A 24710-nucleotide genomic window follows, 5' to 3' on the forward strand; every position below is an offset into this window, starting at 1 on the left:
TAACCGGTGAGCCAATTAAACAGGATTTTACATCCCTAATTGGAGTGGTACACGTTACAGGATTGAATTTTTGCTTAATATCTGATTAGAGTGTTGAAGAGATACATGATATGAAATGAGATGCTGATGGGGAATCTTAGTGGCTTTCCCTTTTTGGTGAAGGAGTCCCTGAAAGGACCAACAAAATACTTACCAGAAAATGTATTGAAATAACCTGCTGTGTATGAAGAATGGGATCCATCCAATTGTAGACTTCCTTTCCAGTACTCAGGATGCTTGTTTTGCATTCATGATGAGATTAAACTGAATCATTGTCCAGGAGAGAGTTTAAATGCAGTAAACAATATATTGTTAGTTGAAGAAACCTATTTAGACTGAACACAAGAATATATCTGCTGTAGGATGGAGGTATAGAGATGTGTGCAAGGGAAGAGTATACTCAATTGAAAAAGATATTTGACTTTCTTGAGGTATTTTAATACTGGAGGATGTAAGTATAATTTAGGAAGAATGTGGCATTAAGAATAAATTTACCTGGACTATATATAAACAACTTCATGTTTTAGCACTGGTTTTAACATTGTATCTTCACATAGTTCTCTAATTACCAATAATCAGGTACCAGCTGTTTGCTAATGAATTTTTTAAAAACAGTTTGTGATTTCTTAAAACTCTAAAAAGTCTGCATATAAATCTAACATACTAGTTATTTAAGATTGCAAGTGACATTAAGAAGTCTTGTATCAAATTAAATAGTTCTTGTGAAGATAATCATATTTTTAAATGCCCTCTGTTCCATAAGTTAGATATTTAGAAATACATTAACGTTATCTTTTTGTTAGTGCTGTATTTTCATAACTAGTGTCTCATATTTTTATTCTCCAGCTTAATTTTATCTATCTTGCCAAAAGTACAAAGAAGACAATAATAGCTTTAACTACAGTGTTTGGAGTGACACTAATTCTTGTTTGTAGTGGAGTGTTCTTCCCATACAGTTCTGATTCAGCTAATCCAAAGCCTAAGCGAATCTTTCTCCAGGTAAGAAAGCCTAAAGTAATCTATAGTCTACATCTTTTTCTTTTTCTTTTTTTTCAGGGATGGTACTCTGTCCAACCTTCCTTTCCCCCTGAAAAAGAAAGGCATTTTGCCCTTGGATACAGGGAAGCTCATAAAAGGATTGTTAATTTCCAGGCAGTTACAATAATCTCAGCCAGCTTTTTTTTGCTCATGACAGGCTATACACTTCCTTCAAGAACAACAAGAAGTCCTGTGGCACCTTATAGAGTAACAGATTTATTGGAGCATAAGCTTTCGTGATAAATCTGTTAGTCTGTAAGGTACCACAGGACTTCTTGCTGTTCTTGCAGATTCAGACTAACACGGCTACCCCTCTGATACTTGACACTTCCTTCAGTTACACCAAGAATGAATTTGGTTCAATAAACATGTTTAAATACTTACACATATTTGTTCTAACAAACAGTAGTCTTAGAAGTAGCATGCAGGAAGCTAGGCAGACTCTGTCTCTTGATCTCTGTTGAGTGATCCATCTACTTCCTCTGGAGTTTGGCTTAGCTGCACTCTGTATATACTGATTTTGCTGAAGTACTATGGTTAACTTGAAAGAATAGTGAGTGAGACTTTTGCAGAGAAATGATTTGTCTTCCCCGGTTACTTTTTGAGTGCCTACCTATATATGCGCAAAGAGTGAGTGGAATGGCAAGTGTAGCTTTGCAGTAAAGTCTTGCCAGGCTTTGGAACAACACAAAGGGTAAAAAGAAGACTTGTATAAAATAAAGGCAAATGGTCTAGTTGCCGGGCATTATGTACTGGAATTTCCTTCTCAGTAGATTAGTGGACAGTGGCAGGAATTTGTAAACTGGGATCACTGATTTTGCTCCCTACAGCTTGTTCTTTGAATGACGTCTCCCCCACATGTGGGACACCTAGTGCCTGAGTCCAGAATTTCTTGAAAGCAGTGTCCATTAGCCCTCATGTGCCATAGTTGTCATGCTACCAACCAATGATCTAAAGCAGGGGCGGGGGAGATTCCACCTGCCAAGCCACAGGATCTAGTCTGCAGGCTGCCCTGCTGGGACACCCATGCTGCTTTAAGTGATTGGCTACTTCCTATGGTCTGCTTGGGCTTCTGGCCAGTAGGAGCTGAGAGATTTTGCTGAGGTGCGGGGGCAGCATGCAAAGCCTCCCCTTCCTCTTCCCTCTCCCCTCCTGTGCCTGGAACAGAGGGCCACATAGAGCAGCCAACCTCTTTTTGAGCAGCCTGGGACTTCAGTAGGCACCACAGCTCCTTGCACCAGGTCACCATCCAAATCCTCTGCACCCCCCTTTCCCTTCTCTCCCAGATCACAACTCTCTCTTAGACCTTGTATCTCCTCCTATGCCCCTTCCCCAGTCCAGAGTCCTCTCCTGCACCCATACCCCTTGCTCCTCAAGCCTCTCCTTCATCCAGACTCCCTCTCAGACCCCACACCGTCTCCGGTATCCCAGCCTCCTACCCTGAGCTCCCTTCTGCACCAAACCTCCATCCCAGACACTGCATGCCTTCCATAGAAAAGTACAGCCCTCCACAACTTACCAGCATCTTTTTGTGGCCTCCCATCAAAAATTATTGCCCACCTCTAATGTAAAGGGAGGCTCATGCCTCTCCAGTTCCATTTGACCTCTGTGTGGTCTCAAGTCAAAATGTTCAGTGTCCTCAGCATCTTTTTTACTGTATCATTACTGTAAGAATTGTACATAGCTAGGCTTTTTAGTAGTTTTTACTGTATTGTGTAGCATAAATAGTGATCTTTTCTCCCTGCTGAGGACTTTTCCCCTGAGAAAAGTGAGATTATACCCAGAGTCCTGCAGTTCAAAAACAGTTTTTCCTGCACTTGTTCTTTTTCTGAGAGAGGCTAATATCAACGCTGCTTCCACTTCCTGGCTGATGTTCTGGCAAGTGTGAAATCTGTTCCTCTTTCCCCCCCAGAACTTGTGAGGGTCAGGAACTGAGACTCAGAAAACTCCCAGAGATATTCTTAGCTCTACCAGCGCTGAGAGATGCCTCTCCTGTAAGAAGTTCCTAGGAGAGCCAGACACACTCTGTCTGATGCCTGGGACAGCCTCACATAAGTGCTTCCTTCAACTGCATGGGTAAAATGTCAATCTCGCAGGAACGGAGAGCTGAAGTTTAAAACCCTTCCTTAGGGAGAAGGCACTTCAGCCTCCAGGGGACTCCTGACCGATTATCCCCAGAGCCTTTTACTTCAAAGAGGATAGAGTTGTTAAAAAAACACCAACACAGCAGACTCCTCCTTTAAAGACTCGTAAAAACGAGATCAGCGTCATTGGCCAGCCAGAGGGTTCCCCAGAGTGGTCACCTCCGCACTGACCAACCTTAGTACTGACCAGTAAAACAAGCTCCTAGTGATTGGCCAGTCAGTGGGGGTTCTCCTGCAGGAGACTTCTGCACCATGGCCCAGCTCTGAAACAGTGTACTCAGAAGGGCCTTCGCACTGTGAGCTCTGCTTTGCAGTAGGGGCTGCATGCCCTGAGAAGCCAGGGGCAGCCAGGCTCGGAGGCAACGTTAAGGAGACAAACAGTTACTGTACTGTCTCTAAAAAATAGCATAGAAAAAGCTTTTGGTACTGGATGTGACAAAACTCGCATCTAGAGAGTGCTCTGCATCTTCCCAGCCATTAGTACTGACAGTGTACCGCAAACACTCTGAGTATTCTGGAGACCTTTGGCTTTGGTACCCAGGGAAAGAATTATTGTACCATCTCTAAAAGAGTGATACTGACAACTTTTGGTACCTAGCACAACAAAACTTTCATCTAGAGAATGCTCTGCACTGTCTCAACTATTGGTACTGATAACTTCATTGTACGGAGTGAGCCTAGGATGCATGAACTCTGATATCCCGGAGACCTGGTGGGTGGGAAAGAACTGCAATCCCCATTACGCAGTACCAGGGCCCCGATAGCACCTTCAGCCGCCTGGAATTGCTGTTGGCACCAGTATTGTGTACTGACAATACCCCAGTTACTGCCACCCCTACCCAGTGACAAGTTTGACAGAGGCTAGGAGGAAGTTATGTCCCATTGTCAAAATACAAGGATCCTCCCCAGTTCCATTGAACCAACCCATAATCATGATATAGACATTTGGGGTAACCCCATCATACATGCCTCCCCTCCTCCATTGCCTTATTGCAATTCTTGGACAATATACATCCATGTGTCACAACCATCCAGTGTATCTCAGAGGGAGTTCACCAGGGTGGAGGGAGCTTTTTCAGAACAGGAAGAAGAACACTTCCAGCAAATTTCTCCTTATCTCTACCAGATGAGGCCTCCCTTCCCTCTTCCCCATCGCTAGGTGATGATCATAAGAACTTTAAGGATCTTGCCAAGATGGTGGCAGATGCTGATTCCCCTACAAGAGGTAGCAGATACACATCACAAATTGGGGGAAATTCTGCACACCTCTTCCTCAGGTTCCTCCCAGCATTGTCTCCATGGTGCTGCTTGCCCCCCACCCGCTGCCTCTGTCAGAGGCAGCGGGGGGAGGGGGGATATAGGGGAGGCTGCTGCAAAGCAGCTTCTGACTGCGACGGGGTGGGGAGGGGCATTGTAGTCTTCCCACTCAGCCCCCTTTAAACAGTTAAAACAGTATGTTGAATCAATTAGCCAGTTAAATGGGATTTTACATCCCTATCATGAACCCGTCACAGCTAGATTTTTTATTGGGAGTCTCAGATCCTTTCCATCATTAGTAAAGATCAAACCTATATGTGACATCAATTGTGTTCTATTGTCACTCAGTAAGACTCCATTTTGAGTTTCTGGCCATGTGCATTTGTCCATGAAGAGAAGGATTTATGGTCTGGATGTTTGGAGGGCTTTGGCCTCTTATCTGCAAACAATAAGGAACACTAGAAAGACATCTAAATTGTTTGTTTCCATAGCAGAACAATCAAGAAGTCAGTCTATATTGGTGCAGAGACTTTCAAAATGAATCTTGGGTTATATTACCTTTTGTTATCAACTAGCCACAAGTCAAGAAAGAGATATGAAAAAATAATAAGTACCGGGTTTGGAATTCCTGATTCTTGGTATATGTGATTCACACTTACGCCTAGTCTACATTGGAAAGTATTTTTGTTGTAATCTAAACTATGAATTATTAAGCTGGTAGAATGCTTCATTTGGACATGCTCTTGTTCCATTACTTTTATATTTTTCATATAGTTTGTGAAGATTAATAAATTCCAAGGCCAGAAAAAATATTGTGATCATCTAGTCTGACTCTGTGTATGACGTAGTTCATAGAAGTTACTCCCAAAAATTCCTAGAGCATATCTTATATAAAAACATCTACTCTTGATTTAAATACTGACTGGGATGGAGACTTCACCATGGCCCTTGATAAATAGTTCCAATGGTATTACTGTTAAAAATGTATTCCAAATTTCCTGTCTGAATTTGTCTAGCTTCAGCTTTCAGATACGGGGAGCTCATTTTCAAATATAATTTTTTCATATAGGTACTTGTAGACTATAATAAAGTCATCTCTTTACCTTTTCTTTGTTAAGCTAAGTAGTAGTAGTGGTAGTTTGGTAAGCGGTTCAACCTAAACCAAAAAAGGCACTTTTAAAATACTAGAATAAGAATTCCCATGGGGTGAGGGCTATGGGGGAGCGTTAAGGAAACGTGTTTCAGTACAGGTCTAGCTAAACCAGAATCAGAAAGAACCACGTTTTTGTGCAGACAAGGCCTAAAGCAGGGTTGACTCAGTACTTCAAATTTTAGAGGAGATTGAGTTTCATGGAACGCTAACTTTCTGTAAACTCTCTCTAGATTCCTGCCCTCCAAAGTCTGTTGCTGCTTTTTCCCTTCCTTAGCTGGAGGCATCTGTTTACTGTAACTAGAGCTAAAAACTGCTTAAAAGTCCGTAACAGCCAATTCACTATAGTCCTCTACCTTCTTCCATACTTGAGCTGTTCCTAGAAACATAGGCTCAGTTAAAAGTCTCAGTACAGCCTCTGGTCCTTCTAGAGTATCTCAAAGTAGCTCAAAGTATCTCCCCTCTAAGGTTATGTTTACATAGCAGCTAGGCACCTGTGGCTGGCCTGTGCTAGCTGACTAAGGCCTACGGGGCTCAGCCTGTGAGGTTGTGAAGACATCTAAGTTCAGGCTGGACCACTGGCCCTGGGACCCTCACACCCCTTCAGGTTCTAGAGCTCATGCTTTAGCCTGAGCCCAGAAATCTTCTCAGTAGTGAAACAGCCCGGCAGGTTGAGCCACGTGAGCTGTATTCACCTAGCATCAGGCTTTTCTTTGTTGTGTAGAAATACCGTAAGTGCTCCAGTCAGGCAGTAATTACATTTCTGGGACTATTGCCAGTGTCACTGGGCTACACTGACCTCATTTCCAGGATGCAGGTTGTGCCTCTTGTAAGACATTTTGAAAGGCAACGTAGGGGCAGTCTTTCTTCTCTGAGTGGGTGGGACTCTTTCTTTGCCTTGTAAAATTTTTTTTACTTGGGTTCAAACTCTGTACTAGGTTCAGTAAGCATTGATATTTAATGGTCTCTTTATGTCCTACAGAAATATCTAGTAACCAGATCTGCATAGGTGTTCAGGTACCATCATCCTGGGGACCATATAAGTACTTTGATAGAAACACGTTTTCTAACATATTATACAAAACCTTATGCTGTGCTTACAATGTGTAGCTGCAGTGGGCAGAATTGGTTCTGACGTTATCAGGTTGCACAAAATATTGCAAATGCCTGATGTTTTTTCTGTTTGTTCCTCATTGTGTTAGCATGTGAGCAGAAGATTTCATGGCCTAAGTGGAAATTTGGTAAAAAGTGACTCTGGAATATGGATTAATGGGATGGACTATGCTGGAATAGCTCACATCACTCCTTATATACCTGAACTCAATGATACTATCAGAACTCATTGCGAGGAGAAGGCTCCTTTCTGTGGCTTTCCTTGGATTCTTCCTGTGCACTTTTTTCTCAGGTTAGTAGTTATGCTACTGCCTATTAGGGCCTATTGGAATTTTCCAAGATGCATCAGACACTTTTGCAAATGATCCATAGAAGGTTGTAGAGTAAAACTTATTTTGTAACATTTTTGTTGGTCACTGCTGCAAAAGGCTTTCTCTTTCATCACATTATAATACAGTGGTCCCCAACCTTTCAGGGCTGCTGGGCGCCTGGGGGCAGGACCGCTCACGCGCTGGGCGTCCGAGGGCGGGGCCGCTTGCGCGCCTGGGGCGGCACCGTGCATGTGCCCGGGGCAGGGGCTGACCATGCGCCGCGCGCCTGGGGCCAGCATTGTGCATGTGCCACACGCCCGGGGCTGGCATCGCGCATGTGCCACACGCCATGGGGCTGGGCCGGCCCAGATCATTCCGCGGGCGCACATAAATACCCCAGTGGGCGCCGTGTTGGGGACCACTGTTATAATGTCTCTGGCTACAAATTTTTGGTCACAGAAACTTTAGGAGAAAACATTTGCTTACTCATTCTGCCCCCCCAAAGGTGGGAAATCTTAAATTTGGAAATCTTAAAATTCCTTACTGTATTGTTTTAGTTGGTTTTCCCTTAAGTTAATAGATAGCTTGGATCAAAGAGAAAGAGGTGAGGAATAAAGGCATGGTGGAGGCAATCCTGTTGTTCACTGAGTGTCCTTTTAAATGTCTTGATTGTAGTCACAGACTGTTAAAGCATTGCTCTTCCTCTCTAGAATGTATTGCACTTGAACACTTTATTTTGTTATAGCAAGGCCAGCCTTGCTGTACAAAACTTGCATTTTGCCCAGTGTTTATATTTTAGCATTAATAAGGCACTTTGAAGTGTTGCGTTGAACTTAAAATACTTTTTATTGTAGAAAGAACTGGTATCTTCCTGCTCCAGAAGTTTCTCCCACAAACCCTGTTCACTTTAAACTTCTGGCCAAAGAGCAGATGCCATGGGATTCTACAAAGTTAACCTTTGAAGTATCAGGTGGGTGGCTATCAGCCTCTGATTTGTCATTGTTATGCTAACTACACACTTAAATTCTTTTATTGAAAGTGGCTATGCTAGCTCTAGGAATGCATAATTGGAAACTTTGCACCAACCAGTTCAACTTCCCAGGCATTTGAAAAATTGTGGCCATACTGTAATTATAAACTTAAAGTCTCATTTGAACATACAATTGACTTTTGTTAACTCGTAATTTTAATGCCCTATTTATAACTGTGCCTCTAGGCCATCACCCCCTTTATTTGTCTTGCTGTACAGGATCCAATGTAGCTTCTGCTACAGACAGCGAAGCTGCTTTGCTATGTAACTTATATTGAGTGATAACTGGCAGTACATAGGCTAAATCTCTCAGTACAAAATGAAACTGAACAGCTGATTGTGGCACAGAAGAACCCATGGTAGCTATAATGCAGTAAAATGTGTGTCTCTTCACCCCCTTCTGCTAGTACATTCAAGTAAGTTTGCTGTCTGATATAGGTCCCAGTCACATGTCACTGTACATTCGACCACATGAAGGGTCAACACTCTCCAGCTGGTCTCTTGGAAATGGAACTCCTGTTGCTAATACAAGAGGCGATTATTTTGTGTGTTACACTCATGGGCTTCAGGCTGTGGCATGGCACTTCTGGATAGAGTTGAAGGTAAGGGGGAAAAAAGATTGAGCAAACTTCAAAATAAACCCAACTTGCTTTATTTTATAGATTAACAGAAACTATATTTAATTTGTCTTTTAGTCTGTTCTCTGTGATACAAGGCTGTTCCTATATAATATATATATAGGTAATGACCCAAGGCAGGGGTTCCATTATTTCCTTTGATAGACTATTTACCAGCCTTATATCTTGCCATTGGATTTTTTTTTATATTTCACTCAAATTTTCCTTTTCTTAATAGTATCTCACTGCTCCTAATTAGAACTGTTTTGTTGTAGTCTAATTAAGTCCTCCGCTATGTTTACTTGCTTTGGGAAACTATGATTCTAAGTGGCAAATCCATTCCCTTAGAAAGAGGAGGAGTTACAAGCTTTGTTTTGCAACCTTCCTGTGAATGCTTTTATGGTGACCCTCTGAGCAATTCTCAGTTTATTTTCATTGGTGAATTTATATCAGACCAGGATATTCACCTGTCATCCTCCTAAACTTTCCCAGAAATAATTCACAGCATGCTTGGAAGCTTTTATTGCCACTGAATTTAAGATACCTGATTCTCTTGTAAACTTGTATGGGGAACTACCCAGGTTTAGCAAGGGTTCATTCCTGGATAAGGTGTTCTGATCACTTCACTAAATGATCTTCCAAGGTGGAATAAACTGTTCTTCATGAGTCATGAGCGTCCTTGCACCCTGTTGTTCCAAATAGGAGTCTGTTTAATACTAGAGTCTGCCAGCTAGACTAGGAAATTTTATTTTGTACCTGAATGTGACACTGAATTGTTGGGATGAGCATCCAAAATGTGTAAAATGCCCTGCTTTAATAGTTATGGTCGGGGCTGAAGTCCCATAGTAAACTGAAGGTGCGTTAGTTTCATTTAGTTGCTAGGAAAGGCATTCTGGTGCTGGTAATGAGTGAGCCCCACTGCGGGGCCCATCAGAATCTTGACAAGTAGATTGATCTGACAGGTGACGGAGCAGCTCTATTCACTCCAGACTTTGGCAGCTTTTCACAGTAAGGCAGTGTTCAGGCATGAAGATTCGCTTCCTTGTGTGTATTGAAGATTTGATCATAATGACCTCTTCAAAAATATGTGGCCCAAGTTCTGAGCATAGTTACATGTATTCATTTTTAAGTAAATGGCATTGTACATGTGCAGTGGAATACAGATCAGCTGGGATATCGGGTCAATACTGATACTTCTGTTGACATGCTGTTGTATCCGGGATCTCCATTCTTCAAAGAATCTTCTGTGTGATGGTAAATTGATTTTATATCACATTAGATAATACTGCTGGTATCTTTTAGAAGATATTAAGAAGGCTTTTAACTTATTGGACACTAGCTAGCTTGTAGGAAGACATTCAAAAGGGTGTCTGAAATTAAATGTATCTGGAAGCTATGAAGCAGCCAATGTAAAAGTAATGCTTGATAAATTTGGCATTGCCTTTTCTCACTTTCAGACTGCAGAAAAGCACTCTGATGGAATGGTTTCCCTTGCCATAGCAGCACATTATTTCTTTGGAGAAGATCAAAAGTCACCTCAGCTGTATGCCCTAATGGAGAGATTTCCAAACTGGACGTTTCCTTCTGGTTGGGTCTGTACCTATGACCTCTTTGTCTTTTAGTCTCGCAACAATGCAAAGAGATCAAATTAAGTCTCACTGTGAGAGAAGATTCAACTTTCCTTCATGAGTTCATTCTGACAAGGTGCAGAAGTTTGTTTTCACAGTTCAGGGAAAAACATTTTGGGCACAAGTTTGTTTCTGTGGTAGCTTGACTTCTTAAAGGATAAGTAGGGTTCCCATCCTTTTTCTTTGGAAGTGGGCGGTCTTGCTTTGTGGGGCTGGGAGAGAAGTGCCTCCTTATCTATGCAGCTCTAATTCAGCTTTCTCCTACTGATGAGACAATTTGACTAGTGCAAAATTAACATGAAGACTTGAATTGGAAGAAGTACCTATATAGAGGTACTTATGTGTGCACTTTGTAAGTGAGGGGTCTTTGTGAATGAATTCCTACAATCTTTTAAAATCCTCCCCAAGGTTAGTCATCCTACCTTGTCCTATTAAAATAAAAAGGCTTTGTCTAAAATATTTTTGATTACGTATGTAAAGGATTATGTACGTAAAGGACTTTTTCTGAGTAAGTATTACTGTGATCTCTGGATGATGCTTGTTTTGAAGTAGTCAATTAGGCTATGTTATGTACTTCCAGTTCTTGGAAAAATTCAAAATTTCATGCCATGGAATTTGATGTTAAATGTGTTACTTAGATCATTAACAACTCTCCTTTTCCTGTCCTCTACTGTTCTGTTTTGAAGATTTTTATTGGTCACTTCCTTTCTCTGTCCTTTTGTTAACTCTTTACTCCAGTGATTTTGAGTGGAGGAAGTTTGATCAAATCATAGAGTCTTCTACTTATTTCCCTGTTAGCATCTTGCAGCCTGTTTCAAGTATCAACATTTAGACTAGACTCATATGTGAGATGTAAGCATGAGGCATTGTCTTGTATGTCAGAGCACTGAGCCCCACACTGGCCTTTTTAGTTAGAATCTTGTAGCTGCTTAATTACTAGTTTCTAAATCAATGTTGGTATAAATTTCTGTATATTTTTGATAAGTACTTTTGTGTAGATTTTCTTGGTCGTTGAAGGATAATTCATTTCATTTTACTTCATTAATATTTTGGTTCGATGTTTAATTTTTTTTAAAAAGTGCTTTTTCCTTAAGGATTTGTGTAACTATCGTGAAAAGAGATTTTTTTAAAGCACATGTAGCATCTGGTATTTGTAGAAAACTATTCTTAACTTAATCTTACAGGGTTAAATTTTCAAAAGCATGTAAGTGATTTAGGAATACAGCTCCAATTTTGAAACCAACAGGACTTGTGCTCCTAAGTGAGCTATGTGATTTTTGAAAACTCCACCCCTATAGAAAAGTGCAGCCACCCCCCAAAAAAACAAAAAAAACCCAAGCCCTTCGATTTTATTTTTCTAAACTGTGTGTAGGTTGGGAAAGTAGGAAAATTGTTATTGTTGGGGAGCTTTTTCCAAATTAATTCCAGCAGTTTGTGCTGATCATTCTGTAACACATGGTGTAAACTTGGTGCTTTGTTCACCTCATTAAAAATTGCCAAATTATATGCACAAGTTCTTCTTGTGTAGGCACTAGTTAAAGCAACAAGCTGCAAGGTTGGGGATAGCTACACAGTGAGAAATTAGAGCCTGAGATGACATTCCTCATGACCTCACTTGGCCCTGAGGGATAGTAGCTCTCATGATCAGGTCTATTGGCTTTCTAATTTAACCATTCAGTTATTAGAATCCGAATGGAACAATTCAGTATATTATGAGGATACATTTATAGGGTGTTCCATGACTGAGATTCTCATAGACCAATTAAAGTATATAGTTGTTTTGGATTGTATATTGCACAACTTAAACAAAATCAACAGACTATCACCATTAGTTCAGCAGCACCTAGTCTTTCATGTATAGTGCTTATCCCTATAAAGAGGGGGGAACGATTAGCAATCCTAATACTTTTACAAAAGTAACTGAGTAACTTCAAAATAGATTTCTTAAATGTATAATAAGTCTCAGTAAATGCAGTGTTTTGTACTGCACATTCACCAGAGTTAAGCTTGATTAAGGCTGTACCGGAGGCATTCACTGTGTCTTCTCCAAAATGGATAATTTTTGTGCCTCTGCCTTGTAAACTTAAAAAAAATGCCAAGAGTCTGTGGAAAGGGGAAAATATCCACATGCAGTATATTGGTAACTTTTGGAACTTCAGTGCAGCAATAATTATATTTTGTTTCTGCAAGAAAAAGTAAAATGACATTGCTAACTCAGGATCACCCTTTATTAAATTGTCGGGGATGTCTGATTATTGTGAATTTCTGCCTTACTGAAAATTAAACTTGACTGTTTGTTTAACATGCAGATTCTGTTACTGGAATATTGTTTTTGTTTCTAGCACTGCAAGCCCAAACTTGTTACTTAAGTTCCGAGACAAAAAACTACTGTTGAGACTCTGGGAATTACAATTACTGGTAAGACATGGCAAGACCAAAGAACATAAAACGTTCTCAGATACCCAGACACATTCCATACCCACACTTGACTAAGTAGGTAAACCTGCTTAGCACAGCATAGGTACAGTTTAGGGTTGTCAATGTGTAGGTGTTTACACAATTAACTGATAAGCCTGGGCTTAGAGGTAGCAAGGAAGTGTGTGCAGGTGCTGATTTGCATAGGGAGCTGCCTCCCACAGAGGCAGCAGCATATGGGTGGGGAGCAGGAGGGAGCTGAGGCTTGCCCTCCCTCCCATCCCCCTATGCTGCTGTCTCTGATAGGTAACACATATGAGAAGCAGCTTTGAAGCTGACTTCCTGTGCATATCTGCTCCCACAGATCCACCTGCTTCCTGTGCTGCTGCCTCTTTATCAGGGGCAATGAGTTCAGGGGAGGAAGAGCGCCTGCCTGCCCCCTGTATGTAAATGTGTAACTGCTAACATTTTCAGCAATTACATGTTTATACAAATACCCAGTAGTTAACATGTTACAGTAGTATACAAATAGCCAGTATATATGGCTAGTATAGTGTGCTGAATTGTTTAGCAAGTGTCATGGTTAATTGGCTTCTAAAAATTAACTGGGCACAAATGACATGCAGGTAATCATAGATGCCAAAATGACAGTGGGATTCAGGTATATGGGTTATGCTGAATAAAAACTGTTTGTATATATACTAATGCAGTTTCTTCATATGAAAATTCTATGCAAACTGTTCTGTATTAGCTTTTTCTTTTAACTCTCCCTTGCCACTAGCTCCTAATAAGGTGCACTATTGGACTTGTCTACCTCTTAATTAAATTGCAATATACCCAAAGGCTGCCACTGATGTGCACGGAGTTGAAAGATAAAGGTGCACTTTGGTGGAAGCTTTACTTACAGTGGTGCACTAAGCAACTAATGGATTAATTGTTTCATTTGAGGTGGGAGAAGTTTCTTGATGTCTTCTTAAAATTGCTTTCTGTAAAAGTTCTAGCCTAAATGATACTCTTGAAAATACTTATGTGGTAAGTCTTAATAATTTAAACCTTTTGCATTGGTGTGTTTATTTATAAACATGTTTCAAAAGGCAAACAGTTAATTACCACACAGTAAGTCTGGGTCTGTGCCTAGGTGATAATTTTAGCTAGAAGTGTGTGTTTGGTGCTATGGATGTGCTCTTCATGCCACCGGTCCTGCATATAGAATATCTTGAAGAACCACAGTTTGTTAGGTATGTAACCATTCTTTCTGAATATTTGCACATGTGGATCCCACTTTTGGTGATTTACTGAGGGTTAAACTCCTCTAGGATGTGAGAGATGGGAACCTATTGTAAAGACTAATACTGCTTGACCCAAAGTGGGCAGTAAATATGGCTGCTGGCTTTACAAATTGTAAATTAGGCTAGAAAATCCCATGGTTTACCTGCTCTTCTCTCCTACATAATACAGGTTCTGAGTACCCAGGAACTAATTCCTGCTTCAATTCCCTAAGCAAGGTTTGACTAGACCAGTGGTTTCAGTCTGTGGTTTGCCATTTGTTTAAGTGATCAGCAGCATTTAACTCTGAGTGGCTCCACAAGTGCACATCTTAAGGAAACACTGACCATATCCCATGGTAAATTGTTCCTCACAGTTTAGTCTGTAGAGCTTGAGCTTCAAGACCTAAAATTATATTTCTTTGCTAAACTGAAGAGCTATCACATTTGTTTACCATATGAGTAGTTTAGCGTCTTAAGTCTTATGCACTTTTTCCAATAATTTTTGTAGCTCTCTTTCAATTTAGCTCCATTTCCAAGTTGTGGAGGCAGCTGCACCAATGCTAATGTGGTAATATAAATTTCCTACTTCTGCCTGTAAATCCAAGGATTGCATCAGGTCTTTGCTACAGTGATGTTCATGTTTAGCTGATTATCCACCAGATTCTTAGTCTCACTGCATCTCAGGATCGAGTTTCCCCTATCAGCCTGTGAGTATGACCTTACGTCTGACAACTTTCAAATGCATATTTTTCAGATAGGTCCAAACAATTGCAATATTTTGGTATCTGTGATCCACTGTCACTATAATCCAAACTGTCAATAATTGTTTTTCCAGTTCATCAAGCATTTTACTAGAGGAATAGGCTTGAGCCATATGCATGTCTATTGCAACTGTCAATCCTAGCATAAGGTAGATGAGGAAGTAGCTATCTTTTATTGGACCAACTTTGGGTGGCAAGAGAAACCTTTCCAAATGTATACAAAACTCAGTTTAAGAAGCCATGTTCACGTGGTACCCATTCTATTTCAAGTCCAGATTTTTAAAGCTATTGAGGCCCATGAGTCTAAATTCCACTAATATAGACAGAATGCTTGAATAGCTTTTGAAAGTAAGATATAGGCTTCTAAATTAGGGGATGGCAATGTGTAGATAACTACACAATTAACTGATAAGCCTGAGTTTATTGGATAATCCTGTTGACTACACAGGCATTCTTTCCCTCCCATCCCACCCCTGCACTGCTGCCTCTGATAGAGGGAACAGGTGCAAGCAAATACATACAGGAGCCTGCTTTTTTAATATATGTATGGTCCTTAAACATGATAATGCTACATCCAATGTGGTAGATAGATAATTATATTACATTATGTAAAATTCTAAGTCTACATAAGATAGCCAGCAAGGCTCCAGCTTGTTACTGATGCTTTTAAACAAGTGGAAAGTCTAGATAGCATACTTACAAGATACCATTAGTGGAGGACATTTGAAATTAGATTAAAATTTGCCTTTCCCCAGTATTCTTGGTTAATGCTGTAAGTTTAGTATTGACTTGACTAACTTGTTCAGTTTTACACTCCTGGTCATAAGTAATTTGCTCATTTTAACAAAATCCTTGCCATGGGTTAATGAATAAATGTAGTCAGGGCTGAGGAAAGTACACTACATTCTAAGAAAGGGTTCAGACTGGCTTGCATTAATGTGATCATGGCAGGTGATGGTTGCTGCAATGTCTTCTGTAGCTGTTCAAACTACATATAAAACAGCACTACTGCAATACAAACAGTTCTTGAAGGGGGAAATTAAAAGGTTTAAGATAGTGATTCTAAACCCGGAGTACTAATACCCCTGGCAATACATCAGCTCATCTAGAGATCTGTCCAGTTTTACAACACACTACATAAAGTACTAGCAAAGTAAATACAAACTAAAATGTACATCAAGGAGGGATAGCCAAGACACTGAAATAAGTAAATATTTTTATTTTATGATAAATGTATGCAATTTCATTAATAGGTTTTGTATTTTTGTGTCTGACTTTGTAAGTGAAATGTAATTTGGCAGACTCTTGAAAGGTTGACAGGCTGTGGCTTTAAGTAAAGGAATATTTACAGCACAAAGTAGAGCAATAGCTGCCCCTTTCCCTACAGGAGGAAAAGTCCTTCAGATTTTTAATTAGTATAACTGAAGGACTTTTGTTCCAAGCTCACTTCAGGTGAGGACAGATCTAGCTTAGATTCCTATAAAAAAAATCTAAATGGTAGATTTTTTTTATAGGAATCTAATCTGAATGTCTGTTCTGACTTTTTTTTCCTCCAATCAATTAGTGTGGCATTTAATCAACCATGGGCGAACAAGTTTTGAAAAAGTCCAAATTATCATTATGCACTTACAATTCAGTCAGTTTTACTTGCAGCACTTAACATATAATGTTTGGGTTTTAAAGGCCCGAAACTTTTATGACTGGCAGTCTTCATAAAATTAAATATTTCTGTACCAAGTTTAAATTGGACTTTTTCCTGAGTTAAAGGAATAGTCATTCACCTGTAGACTTTTAATAATAAAACTGAATACTACCGTTATGTTATTAAAGTACCCTAATTTGGATGGAAGAATGCACTTCAGAAAACTGACATTAATATGCTTTACTAGGCAGTTAGGTGGCCCTCTCTAGCTATACTACTTTAAGTTATGCAGCCAAAACATAAGTGGTTTGTTTTACCTTCCAAAAAACTTTCAAAGGCATTTACACCTAAAGCAGACACCATTAAAACCTAAAGAAGAAAGTGTGCAAACAGCCACTTATTTCACCCTTACGCATATTCTTCACTCATGAGACAGGGCAGATTTTATTTTCAGAATTTGAATGGGAACAACAGCATTGTGGCAGACTGTGCTGTAACTACCACATGGTAAATCAATACATAATGTAATAAAAAATTAGCAGGGCTTTGTATAAAATTAGTCATGTTGCATTATTTTGTTCAGATTGCACAGTACAAACAAGCTAGTATCTAAATTTAATACTGTTACAGGTATAATATTACATACACTGGGGGACAGCAGCTAGGAAAATAAGCACCTCAAAGCAGCTATGAGACTTCTGCAGCCAGCTTTTTCATAACAGTATATGAAAGTTAAAATAAAGTCTTATGTTTAGTTACAGTATACACATTATAAAATGTTTGAAAAAAGTATGCACTACTTACGTATTACTAAAATTTAGTAACAGTACATAAGTGATTCTATTTACATAAGAAATCCATTCCTGGGAATGGAATTTACAAATGAAATAAATAAGAACCTTCCATAATCTTAAAATTAATTGTAGGTCAGAGTGGCCCAGGATAAAAAAAAAAAGCCACTTTTAAAATGTTACTCTAATGATAGTCAGAGTAAAAAGTATGCCACATCCAGAAGGAAGGGCAACTCTGCTTTAATTTTACCAGATAGCTATAATCATGCAAAATACACAGGTGCCTTCAAATATGGTACAATCCCAGAGCATGAACTGTACCCTTGATAATATTTACACAAGAATATTCACAAAAACATACACCTCTTTACAATTCTTTAATACAAAAAATAGTGATATTAAACAGTATAATCTATTAAACACTTAGATCCCAGTTGAATCTGAATCTGCCATAACTTTGTCTTAAAATTCATATCTTTAAGTCTGACAAGAAAAACAACAAAGGTGAGGATGAATATGTAGTCATCTGCTTTCTCTTATATAGGAGACATTTTCTGTGAATTAGGTGACATATGACAAGGGGACCCATGAAACAGATGTTAAAAAAAATTACAATGATGCCAATTGCTGTTCTTTGAAATCACTAATCAGTACCAGAAAGCAAGCTCACTTTAGAGAAGCAGAGAGGAAAATCAACACACTTAGCTAAATAAAATAAAATCTTTTCACACAACTATTCTCTTGGTTTCAATAGTAGGTGTTTTAAAACAGAGAGGTTGAGCTGCTTATTTGAAATTACCTTATACTCATCCATGGATCTGACATTTAGTCAATACTCATAAGAAATGAAACATTAAAATTCAACCCAGGAAAGCATGTCTGAAAGCTGGTTTGCTTCCTTCACCTCCTGATGTGTCTATCTGCTAGCTGTGCTATCATTAAATACAATCTCTCCAGAAACTAAAATCATGTTATGATACAGTGCAGTCATAACTGCCCTCCTGGAGAGTATCCTCCTCCTCAGCCCCAGATATGTCATCTTCATGGCAACTCAGGCTGCTACTTCCAGCATCATTCTGAGGGCTAGTGCTATGGCAGGTCAGACTCCGGCTTTCCTCTCCCCTTGGGCTGGCTTGTTCAGTAACCTTGCAAGGGTTCACCGGTTGAAAAGCTTCAGGCTGTACCTGCTCTTCTGATACCTCTCTCAGTTTCTGTAGCTGTGGTTTTATGATATTTAAAAATGGCTTGTACCCAGGGCTAAAGAACAAACAAAGAAGAAGTAACTTCAGTGAACTAAAAATAGCATTTCATTTGCATCCAGCCCTCTAAGCTTTAGCAGTTAAACACTGTTGGAAACCATACATCTACAGCAAATTTTAAAAAGTGATCTTGTGCTTAAAGTGCGCCCCAGGATCTACCCCACACTGCTCAATCCACCCCCTCTCATTTCCCCCAGGCTCAGATGCAGGCTCTGGGCTGAGCTTAAGGAAGAGTGTTGAAGTGCAGGAGACGGGTCAGGGCTGGGCCTGGAGGTTAAGAACCTATAATAGGTCAGACCAAAGGTGCATCTAAGCCCAGTATCCTGTCTGCTGTCAGTGGCCAATGCTAGATGCCCCAGAGAGAGTAAACAGGTAATCATCAAGTGATCCCTCTCCAGCCCCCAACCATCAGAGGCTAAGGAAACCATTCTTACCCATTTTGGCTAATAAGTATTGATGGACTTAACCTCCATGAATTATTCTAGTTCTTTCTTGAACCCTATTTAAAAAGTCCTGGTCTTCACAACCTCCTCTGGCAAGGAGTTCCACAGGTTGACTGTGCGCTGCATGAAGAAAACCTTTTTTGTTTGTTTTAAACCTGCTACTTATTCATTTCATCTGGTGATCCCTAGTTCTTATGTTATGGAGAGGTTGGGGTACAGGAGGGATGCAGGTTCCTACCATAGGAGCCTTTATGCCAGGTAGCTCCTAGTCAGCAGCACAGCAGGTCTAAGGCAGGTTCCCTGCCTGTACCAGCTCCACCTTGTTCCCACAAGTGACCAGTACCTCCCTGAAGGCACCACCCACACATTTTCCTGTTCCCAGCCAATAGGAGCTGTGGGGGGTTTAGGCCAGGAGCAGCCCAGGCTCCCTGCACTCCTATGCCACAAGGAGCCATAGGAAGCCTGCCTTAAGCCCAGCTGTCCACCAGACTTTTAGTGATCAGAGGCCCTGTGATTGATAAGGGCAATCACAATTTACTGGTTGGTGACCACAGCTGTAGACACACCTTCTCTTAGAGCTCTTGCACAAAGCATTTGGGGGCAAATGGCTGCTATCAGATGATGACAGCAATTGAGAGAGAAACCATTGTTAGAGGATTATGCATCCTAACAGACTGTTCCAGGGTTGTCAGTCTTCCCTGTGGATTTCTATAGGGAAGTTGCTAAGGAAATTTTCTTTGGAGTGCCAAATGAAGAGTGGGGAACCTACATCCCAAGCTAGCCTCCTGCCCAGACCTTACAACTCTCTCCACTCCTGCATCCTACCTCCTGCTCAGTCTTCCTGGCCTGCTCCTGTACCCTCTCAAGCCCACCAACCCACTCCTGCAGCTTCCCAACAGCCCCCTTCCCATACACTTCACTCTTCGTTTTTGGCCCCACACCGGGGCGGGGGGGAGGGGTATAGAGTCTACTAGCCTTGGCCCCATTACACTCTGGTGTATGAGGGAAATGTGGGGAGTAACTTTTTCCTCAGTCTCAGTTCTTTGGTTTTATTTTTTTTTCCTTTCTTGCTTCTCACCCAATTGATTTTTCTATGGTCAGCAGCCTCTGACCCAAGAAAGGTTCCCCACACCAGCATAAACTCTTAGGCTATGTCTAGACTGCAGGCTTCTTTCGAAAGAGGCTCTTTCAAAAGATCGCGTCTAGACTGCAGGCGGATCTTTCGAAAGAGAGCACCCAGCGAGTCTGGATGCTCTCTTTCGAAGACGGCCTCTTTACATTGAAGAACGCCTTCTTTCGAAAGAGGAACTTTCGAAAGAAGGCGTTCTTCCTCGTAAATTGAGGTTTACCGCCATCGAAAGAAAAGCCGCGTTCTTTCGAAACAATTTCGAAAGAACGCGGCTTGAGTCTGGACGCAGGGGAAGTTTTTTTGGGAAAAGGCTACCTTTCCCGAAAAAACCCCTGAGTCTGGACACGGCCTTACTGAAGAAAGACACAAGTAGTGGAACATGTCAAAATACTAAATAATATATATTGTAATATAAAGGCCTTTCATTTATTCAAAATTATTTTGAAACTTACAAAGAAAGAAGAAAACATAGCACTGTGTTCTGTACTTAGTAAGAAAGGAAAGTGATGAAGCTTTAGTATATTGTTACGGTATCTAAAAGCCTCAGACAGGATCAAGGTCTCATTATTTCAAGTTTTGTACACAAAGACAAGAGCTTGTAATCTTAAAAAAGTGTCAATGAAAAAAAACACCAATAAATAAATGCAAACCCCAAACTGAAATGCTTACAATTCTGTATTCAGCCATCTATCAAAACAGATCTGCTGCAATGACACTTACCAATCTGTGGAAGCCCATCTGTCTACAGCATGGAGCCCGGTCTTGATATTCTGCCAGATCTCTCCATCAGCATCAGAGGACTCCATTATGACAAAAACCTGGTTGATTATGGAAGATTCTCTGAGAATAAGGCCTATGATAATACACCAATCCAGGCAGCCTGCTTCCATGAAGATGTGTAGCAAATACCTGTTTGTGAGAAACAACAGTTCATGTATTCACACGCTTTTTCCTCTCTCAAGGACAAAATTCAAACAGCACAAGATGACCACAGACAAATACTACCTCCTCCTCTCTCACACATGCTAAAAGCAGACTAAATAGAAATTATAATTTTTAAGTCATCTCATGATGATGTAACATACCGCAGTTGGACCTGTGACTTGTGTGGCCCTTTACTGGCCAGTTCCAGAGAGATATGTTCCAGCTCTGACTGTGTTAAACTTAGTGTGGAGATGTTTTCATCCACCATGGTCCAGTCACCATCCACGATAGAACTTGTTTCTGTCAGGTCTGTTGCTGAACCAATACTGCATTCATCACCTACCAAAATACATTCAACACAGTATTTGGAAAGCCATCTATTAATTTAGCAGATGTCAATGTTTTCTTTTGCAATGAAATTGGTAACATTTAATAGTTAACTTTTACATACTAAGGTAACTAGCTTTGGGATTCAGTAAGAGGGTTAGTGGGTACAGAACAACTTAGTAGTACTAGGATCAATCTGAATTCTGGTCAGTAAAGGATTCTTACTCAAAGAAAATCATTCTGAGGAAGCACTGAACACTTATGTGGAATTGATCAGCTTTCTCTGAATCTGGTCTTGATCTGCCAGAAATAGGTTTTGCTGGACTAGTCAGATGAGATGCAATTAATAATTCCATCTAAATGCTTCTCCCAAGTATCAATTTTGATTATTTGATAGTGATATTTTTATGTTGAAAATTACATGATGTTCAACCTTTTTCAACCCCACAAAAAGATGAAAAACATTAAGCCTTAGAATGCTGCCCTTCTACGGATTTAAGGATCGTGTTGGTGCACTGCATTAACAACAGACTTGCTTTTCTTGCTGTAAGCTGTTTCTTATATTAATTACTGTTTATACCAGATAAAGACAATTCTACCCTATAATCTGTGTAGGAAGAACAGTGTGTATACAACAGATTCCCCCCCAGGCAGTCATACAGATCATTTGGGAAATCGTGAAGTACTTTGATGTAGAAATCTCCAAAATGACTATGCTGAACATCTTAATTGATCTTACAACTAAAAAGTCAGTGGAACTATGCTATAAGGCAGTTCTTAGCATGTGTACAACATGCCTAATGTAACATGATAGCTTCCCTCAGCACTGATGGGGGAGCATGACACTATTCATGCCACCAGCTAAAAGGTACTGAATGATGTGTCAAGTTTTAGAGCATAAACTGGGTGAAATAGGCATGAAGGATCCAAGTCTGCAGAGCAGGAATGGACTGGGAAATGTGAAATTTCCAAGTGAAGCAAGACACAGAATAGCGATGTGAAAGGTTAACCAATTATCACCACAGGTGATGCTTGCTGACACAGCTCCCAGCCCATCATGGACAGGGGGGCTCTGGGCATAAACTTCACATTTAACTGGTTAACCAATTAAACAGGATTTTAAACCCCTAAATACAGAAATACAGAAAGGAAACTTAGCTAAATTTAGTTATTAAAATATAGTTATTAAAATAATCAGTTTTAATCGTTTCAGATGCTACCAGTATTGGTAGGTGTGGTGGGAGGGGGGTTTGGTTTTTTTAAGAAATAGCAATGACTGTTTACCTTCAGTTCTTTTTAAAATATAGCTGTAACTTGCATAATTGTAGTCCTTAGTTTTCACACAGCCACAATGTTCTCAAAGCACTTTTAACCATTTTAGTATACTTTTCACTGACCAAGTCAATTTTTTCTGCATCACAGTATCACCAAATGCAGATGTACAGCAGTGATGTGCATTCAAGAGAAGGGATGAATACTTAGATGCAATTTTCTGAGGGTGATGCAGATAAGAGATATGAGAGAGAAAAATAACTTACCTTTATTTAACAAAGGAGAGAGGAATGCATCTTGCATGTGAGGTCCATGGGATGAAACTGTGTCCATCTCTCTTTGGGAGGAATTAATGGTGCTAAGCCAGTTGTGACTCTGTGCTGCACTTGAGACCCCGGTTTCCATTTCCACATTTAAAAAGTTGTCTGCAGACTGAGACTTGAGCAGCTGCTCCCCAACAGCTGGAAATAAGGAGGCATTTATAAGAAACAGTCCCACAAGAAAAGTAGCCATTTTACTTACAGAACTAAGTTGCTAACAAACCGACCAAGGGAATACAGAGCTCATGGCTATTGCAAGAGCCTTTGATCAGCCTCACTGTACCTAGACACTGGCACACAGTGAATGTGCCATCTAATATGTTTCTCTCTAGCTGCATGTAAATTCACTCGCAGTCCTAGGACAGAAACACTCACTCTAGCTTATGAAATTAAAAGATGTGTTATGGATTGCACCAAATCATATGGTCATCTTAAAAATAATATAGCTTAACTCCTCCTTCTCCATTCCCATATCAAGTGCAAATTTTATCAGGTCACAAACAAAAAACCCAGCTAAAGCTCACCCAATGCCCAACTACAACTGTGTGACATATTGATTTTAGTCAGTCTTTGGTAGAAGTTGTAGAATAGCAGTGTCCAGACTGACATGAAAGACGTCTAATTCTCTGATTTAATACAGCTAAAATACAACTGAGAGAAAATAGGAAATTTCAACAGAAGTTATAACAAAACATATTATGAAGACAGAGCTATTCTAAACAAAACCCCTTCAAAACCAGCCAAGGTAAAGAATTGTGCAGGTAATAAACCTCAACCTGTTCTTTGCTTGGGCTGAACTGAAATATAAGAGATTCAAAATTAATGGAGTCAGGGTTGCAGGAGAGAAACCTAGTCCGCCAAAGTAACTCAGACGGTAACAGCACCTGTCTTGTACTTTCCGTTCTTGAAAGGTGAATTAACGGAGCAAGCTGGTATGACTGGAAATGGCCAGAGAAAATCCTTGTGTAGTTTCTTCAAGGCAATCACAAAATCCTCCACACGGGCCGCTCTGGCTCGCTCCTTACATAGCCAGCCAATCAGCTCAAAGCCTAATTGTGCAGCAAAGCAGCCAAGGTCTTTAAGCCTGATTTCCTCCAGCAGGCGTCGAGCATGACGCCACAGCATCATATCAATGTACATGTTCTCAGCACAGTCACTGTCTTTACTCCACCTGTGGACCAACACGAGAGGAGAGATGACATTAAGACTGTAAGTACCAGGACCTGGTACTTGAAGTCTCAGCAGTAAATGCAGAGTTATTGTCACTAAGGAAGGAAGCAGCAGCCCCCCACCCCTTCTGAAGTGGCCTCTCAGAAAAAGCAAACACCAGAAGACTGTGGCACCATTAATTGCTCTCAAGTACTCCTGCCACTCCCTAAGCCCTCAGCTCCCTCTCTAAGATCCCTCCCACATATATATGGATCACTTCACTGATCCCCAGCCATCTTCACCTGGACCCCCCTCCTCCCCCAGAGTGCCATTGCCTCTGCACTCTCAACCCCTCTTCCTCCGAGCTGACCAATCCACAATTGTCCCATGCAGAACCCTTACTGTACACCTGGATCCCCCACACTAAGCCTCTAAACTCCTGGATCCTGCTGGCCTGCCTGCCCACCCCTGCTGTGCCTGGAACAGAGAGGCCAGCCCAGCCCTCTTGCTGGGTCAGGTGCAGCCTCGCCACAAAGTTCCTTCCTGGGATGGAGAGTTGTAAGGTGATTTCCTATCTCCATGAAGGGAGTGACCTGTGCTTCCCATTGTCATGCTAGAGCCTCAACATTTATTCATACATAAAAAAAATTTGGGGGTATACACATTTTTTTTTGGCTCAGAAT

General features: G+C 40.6%; 2 protein-coding genes across 4 annotated transcripts in view; one reads left to right on the forward strand and one right to left on the reverse strand.

The window, feature by feature from the left end:
- ERMP1 (endoplasmic reticulum metallopeptidase 1) overlaps positions 1–12635 on the forward strand; it is a 41547-nt gene extending 28912 nt beyond the window's left edge. Inside the window, exons 11-15 of the mRNA XM_075931613.2 lie at positions 886–1038; positions 6831–7033; positions 7907–8022; positions 8521–8684; positions 10157–12635. Coding sequence (XP_075787728.2) covers positions 886–1038; positions 6831–7033; positions 7907–8022; positions 8521–8684; positions 10157–10321 — 801 coding nt within the window. The 3' untranslated portion in view covers positions 10322–12635. The remainder of the gene's footprint in view (positions 1–885; positions 1039–6830; positions 7034–7906; positions 8023–8520; positions 8685–10156) is intronic.
- Positions 886–24710, reverse strand: part of RIC1 (RIC1 partner of RAB6A GEF complex) — a 131400-nt gene continuing 107575 nt past the window's right edge. For 2 of the 3 annotated variants that reach the window (XM_075931611.2, XM_075931610.2), the window contains exons 22-26: positions 23763–24049; positions 22825–23019; positions 21121–21298; positions 20756–20944; positions 886–18461 (exon numbers count right to left, since the gene is read on the reverse strand). In XM_075931611.2, coding sequence (XP_075787726.2) covers positions 18176–18461; positions 20756–20944; positions 21121–21298; positions 22825–23019; positions 23763–24049 — 1135 coding nt within the window. In that variant the 3' untranslated portion in view covers positions 886–18175. Of the gene's footprint in view, positions 18462–20755; positions 20945–21120; positions 21299–22824; positions 23020–23077; positions 24050–24710 lie in introns of those variants that run through there. The other variant, XM_089779216.1, reaches the window with a different exon arrangement.

The sequence above is a fragment of the Pelodiscus sinensis genome, chromosome 6 (genome assembly GCF_052426305.1).
Source record: "Pelodiscus sinensis isolate ZL-2025 chromosome 6, ASM5242630v1, whole genome shotgun sequence".
Classification (NCBI taxonomy): domain Eukaryota; kingdom Metazoa; phylum Chordata; order Testudines; family Trionychidae; genus Pelodiscus; species Pelodiscus sinensis.